At 38.7% G+C, this 6,004-nt stretch overlaps 1 protein-coding gene across 1 annotated transcript; it reads left to right on the top strand.

Annotated features, from left to right (window-relative positions):
• The first annotated feature begins 896 nt into the window (after positions 1–896).
• Positions 897–4,820, top strand: LOC119694042 (ribosomal L1 domain-containing protein CG13096-like). The gene is made up of 3 exons (XM_038119461.2): positions 897–1,105; positions 2,552–2,744; positions 3,030–4,820. The coding sequence occupies exons 1-3, from the start codon at positions 1,001–1,003 to the stop codon at positions 3,080–3,082; spliced, it is 351 nt and encodes a 116-aa protein (XP_037975389.1). The 5' UTR covers positions 897–1,000; the 3' UTR covers positions 3,083–4,820.
• The last annotated feature ends 1,184 nt before the right edge of the window (positions 4,821–6,004 follow it).

The raw sequence follows: 6,004 nt of genomic DNA on the forward strand, positions 1-6,004 counted from the left end.
GCGCGGCCGAGACTGCCGTAACAATGACATGCAATGCACGCGTTGCCCTTCCCCGCTACCCTCCCGCTACCCGCTGTCGTCTTGGGTACCTCGTCCCCTCCGCGTCTTTCACCCCGCAAGGAGGGTCGCCAAGCAACTTGCCAATCTATAGTCACTACACTATTTGGCCGTCATATATAAGCTCCGACCATATTGAGACCGGGTAGCTCCCACATATTTTGTAGAGGTCGTAGGGTAGTTACCAATCTATAAAAAAATAACTGGAAGGGTAGCTTAATTATTTATCTCATTGTTATTGCAGAAGGTAGATATAAGTACTGAAATTTCCGACTCAAACCCAAGATTCAGTTAACAATATTAATAATAATAAAGTCACCCTACAATTTAATACATACCGCCTACAACTTATTAAAATTTTACTTGAATCTTACCTACGGAAAACGAAAGAATTCAGACTTCAGATTTTTTAATAAATGACCCCTTTACCTAGTGCTGTGGTTTTGGTACAAAAATATAGTGATTTTTCTTATTGAAATAATGGTTTCTCTTATAAACATCATTAACCAGACCGGCAAGCAAAACTAACTAAAATGAAAGTATTTTAGTTTCGCGCCATATGACACACATTCTTAATACAGCGCCCCTGTAAGCGAAATATTGTACTAATTGAAGCCTACACATCCGGTTTGAAAAATATTAAACAGAATTCTGAGGGTAAAGCTGAAATAGATTTTATTCAATGACAGTTTATAATTTTTTACTGAATTTTCTTAGCTATAAAATCGATTTCTGCGCATTAAAAACATGTTTTAATATCCCACATGCAATGAGTATTCCGCGAGTGGCTGACTATGTCGACCAATGAAAAGCGACGCGTGCAGAAGCCCGCGCCATCTTCGTTTTTAAACTCATCCCGAGTCGCCGGTCAGTCGCGCGTCGGATCTGAGCAGTTGTAGATATCTCGATAACTTCTAGTAATTAGTACCAAATCAGAACAATCATGAGCACCAAGGAGAATAACAGTGAAGTGGCCGTTGAGAAAGTCGGCGATGAGAAGAAGGGAGATGCAAAAAGTGACCTAAAAGGAACCAAAAGAGCAGCAGAGGTGAGTGCACATGTCCAATAAATGTATTCATCAAATCGCGCGCCATTTTATTGAACGCATATTATTGACTGTATTAATAGGATATTACTGCCGAAATTCGTATTATGTTTTGGTCCCATAAGATAGTTGCAGAATCGAGACCGGCTCGGTGTCACGAGTTGCACGCCGACTCGTGCCGGCGTATTTTTGGATGTAATTTCTCGTGTACGTCCTTACGTGCATGTTGTTCAAGTAATTAATGACTCAAATTGAATGGTTAATGCAGCTACAAATCTCAAGATGAATTTACTATTGCAATGAATGAATAGCGTCCTTTCTGAAGCATTGTTTACCCGTTTTCGTTACTCAGGCATGACCTTGGTAAAAAAAAAAACATGGCGCGAGAACGTAAGCTTAGGCCATAGTTGACACAGTTATATAAAAACCAATACTTACGTGATTCTAATTTATTACTCGATCAATCTGGTTGATTTTAAGTGTTTATTTGTATTGCTGAAGTTGTACTTTCTCAGGGTCTATAATCATGGAAGCATGACGCGTGATAATAGGTAACATGGCCGATGGCCGGCGAATGACAGCGCTCGCACTGTCATTCATTAGCTACACAAATTAAGTAGGTGTTTACTATGCTACATGGTATACTAGATTATAACCTGCAAAACAAGGTGGCCATGTCATTTAAGTATTATTATAGCCTTGATATTATAAACACAATGGTATAATGGTAATTATAACTGAAGTTTATATCGGATACGCACTGGACACTTCCTTTGTTCAAATAGCATATTACGTTAATCTATTTAAAGAAAACGCTTTGACACATCCTGTAAAATATTTTTAGAAAGTAGTATAGCCAAAAGTCCTAGAATTTCTTAAAATGCGGGAATACTCTTTGATTATCTATCTCTTTCTCGCCGAATAACCTATAAACACGCCAGCACTCGGCGTCGATTCACACGGTTAACCTATCATGAAGTTAGTTTGAAGTTTTGTATCAGTATAGTTTGGACCCCAATCCTAATTAAATCATTCTTCTGAAGTTAGGACTATTTTGATAAAACATTAGTTGTTTATGCTCGTTTTAGAAAAGACGCTGCGACGTAGCGTTGTGTGCGCGGTGACCGCGTTCTTTCTGTTTTGCCAAGCAATAATAGGCCGTATAGCACCGGCCTCGCGTCGTACATTATGTCGGTCTTTCCCCCACAACTAAATAACCCACGCCTCTTTATCGTTCAGATTCGTTGTCACCTGCGGCTTTCGTTATCTTGACCCGAAAAGATTTGATATTTCACCAAACCTAATTTATTTCCTATAATGTAATAGTTTGGCCATAAGCCAATTATTAGCTGAAATGATTATTTTGATCTTAATCACGTCAAGGTGGACGTGTGAGCATAAGTGATGTCATTTTCCCTACATTAACCGGTGGTTTTCTATCTATTCTAGGACAAAATTGCAGAGGCGAAAAAGGCGCGAAAGGAAGAAAATGGCGGAGGCAATGATGAGGAACCACACAGTGATGAAGAAGACCTAGAAGGAGAGGGAGAAGGTGACGATGATGATGACGAGGATGTGGAGGGAGAGGAAGGGGAGGAAGACGAAGAGGAATTAGGGGAGGGGGAAGATGACGATCTCGAAGGTAAAATTGTAAAAGTTGCTTAGTTATTATGAAAGAGTAGTAACTGGGCTTTTACACGAAATTAATCATAAATATAAAGTGATTGGTATAGTAGTTGTCTAGAATATTAAATTTCGGTTCGAATGTATTAAAAGTGTACATTTGTTTACGTACATGTATTGATTATGTAATTACGTAAATTAAAAAATATATGTTTTGGTATTATCAGAGGCATATTAACTTTTTGAGTTGTAATTTTTTATTACAGTGGCACCAGTTTAGCTAAATTGTGTGTTATTGTTACAGATGAGGAAGTTGAAGAGGAATTATTAGGAGAAGAAGAAGAGGATGATGCGTAATACGCCTCGTGCCTCTTTATGGACAATGTCACAGTGATGTGTTAGTGCTCGTGACGCTAGCCAGGACGGCTTGCCTCGCCTCAACTGCCGCAGAACAATCTCGCCTCGACCGCCATCGCGGCAGTTGGGAACACGCGAAGTCGTTCCAGCCTCCCCACACCAAAACGGGTGCAGTCTATTATTTAAATGACAAAATGTAATTTTAATAATCAAATCCTACAATGCAGATTTTTTGACGTCAATAATTTTAATGTTAAGTTCGATACCGAAGCCGTATCTTTATTGTCTGTCGCTGAGGCGAGTGATAAATTAATGAATTAATTAAGACTTAGTAGAATGCTGTTGAATTTTGTCATGAAATGTACAAATGTGTTTATTATTGGAAGTAAACTTGATAAGTGAAACCGCAATTCTGTATTCCAGGATATACCCCGGAAATCCAAATATTATGGTGAAATTGTGATATTTTTCTGTATCAACAAATGGCATCTACAAATTATATGATATCCGTACATAGAATTAAGCTTACTTTATGCTAATGTAATACATAAGACATGAGTCACAAAGCTCAATTATTCGTTTACTTGTTGACGATGAGATGCGTGTATGTATATATTTAGCGTAAGTTAAGCCTTGTGTGTTTTTACTTAAAAAATATTACACACATTCAGCAGAATTTTATGAATCAATGTTTTTATTAACCTTATCATGAACTCAAAATGTTGTAGCAGATCAGAAATATAATTAAATTATATACTTACTTATAATATATAGAAAATGACAATGCAATATGTACGATTTGTACCATAGTTTGAGTTCTGTTGGGTTCGGATCACCACAATTTATTAGAACTCTGACCGGTGTCTTCTAGACTAACAATCTAGACCCAATATAAGCAAGGAAAACATCACAATTTTACCATTATCTCGTGAACGGCTTGCGGCGCGCCGCATCTCTCAGAAATGACTGATAACGAGAGTGCGCTACTCGCCGACCCACGATAACGTATAACCAACAAGAAACTGTCTGTATTTTTGTCCATATTGTTAACTAGAGTAGAGAAAAGCCTTTCATTTCGGTATTCCAGTGTTTCAAGACGGTGTAGATTACGAGATTCCTAGGTTAAAGTAATTTAGTGTGTAGGATGGTACGTTTTTTATAAGTGGAGTCGTGGTATAGTTGCGGGACGGGTCGAGGGGCGCGGGACGCCCGGCGCGTGGCCTCGTTCGATTTGCCGCGCGTCGGGCCCCCCTCCGCCCCTCGCCCCGCGTCTCGCTCCCTTCACCAAGCTGTGACCACGCGGTCCCCTACAGTGGAAAATCACTCGTTGCGCGTCCTACAGCGCCGCTCTAACAACGGTCTTTTGTTTCGGTCGGCGTTGGGGAGCCGCAATGTATGCTCTTTGTCACAGGGTTCTCAGTGCCGAGTAGCACTAACTTACCTTGGTAGAGGCCCTGTTTCAAACATGAATGTTTTCATATTTCTCACCGTTTTCTTTCCGTTCAAGTGCGCGGTTTTTCGCCGGATGGTAACAAGTGAAATATTGATGAGTATCAGAAACGGTTTCATCATCTTTATTTCCGATGGCTGCTCACCCCCGATAAATGGCGCCAAAATGTGTTAATTTTCATACAGTACGGTATGAGTCGATTGTCAAGCCAAAGGGAGCAAATGTTACGTTACAAATAATACCGACAATTTTTAGAATGGAATAAATAATCTTATGAGTAAAATTCTATTGTCCCGCCTTTTCATTTTTGTGGTAAGAAGGTGCTTACGCACATTTTTTACAGCTGATGTGAATACATTATAGTACGATTTATTTATTTGTGATGTTGAACACTATTGATTTTCTACAAAGGACGAATTGTAAATACAACCGATTTTAAGTAAAAAATAATTGTTTTGAGCCTATTTATTTTCCTATCCCTAAACGTCATCGCCAAGACGCCATGTTTTGGCTACAAGTATTTCGGAATAGGGAGAAAATTAAAATAATTAAAGATAGTAAAGTAATTGATATCAATTCGATATGTAGAAAGAATAACGGAGGGGGGCAGAATGGGGTTACCTCCCAGAGTTCGTCCCTGAATAGGGCGGGGGATCATCCACACTACAAGTGAAATGCAAAACTCTACATTGTGTACAGTTCGTTATACCTACTTAAATATTTTAATATTCAATTTACACAGTGACTAAAATAATCTAAATCGAGGCATTATATTTTAGACAAAATAAAAGTCACTCAAACGGAAACTAGCGTCACCCAGCACAGCAGGTGTCTGAATTTTAAAATGGCGCGCGCGGAAACGAGGACTCATGCTTGAGCCATGTTTATTGCTCACTTCATTGAAATCGAACTTATACATAAAAATATTATTTCTAATACAAACTTGAAAAACTAAAGCTTTATTTATAATTGTATTCTAGTGAGAAATCGTTTATAAAAATATAAAACAAATAATTTGGTGTGCCTGCTAGCGACATCTAGTTTAGTCTTACGGCAATATCTTGAAGCAGGGAAAGTTAATTTGTGGTTCTTCAAGTATTAAATAGATGTCACCGGAAGCGGCCTTGGCGCGAATTTTGAATGCTGTTAGTTTATTTCTTTACCGCACACCGTGTCGTACGACTATAACTACGTATCATCGCAATATATTGGGCTCATCTGTGCGTAAAAGCGCTAGGTAAAAGTATAAATATATTACCATTTCAATCCACTTCTAATCATCAGGTTATTGCAAATGAATAACCGTCATAGTTACCTGTTTATGTATTCACATAGGCAGGAGACTTTATAGTACTTTATTTACCAAACCAACATAAAATAGGACTCGGCTTTCGAAGCCGACATAGAGTCCACAGAGCCATGCCAGATGTCAGTCCAGTCATCATAGAGTACCTATCCTAATACATATTGCA

This window comes from Plutella xylostella, chromosome 12, assembly GCF_932276165.1.
Source record: "Plutella xylostella chromosome 12, ilPluXylo3.1, whole genome shotgun sequence".
In the NCBI taxonomy this organism is placed as follows: domain Eukaryota; kingdom Metazoa; phylum Arthropoda; class Insecta; order Lepidoptera; family Plutellidae; genus Plutella; species Plutella xylostella.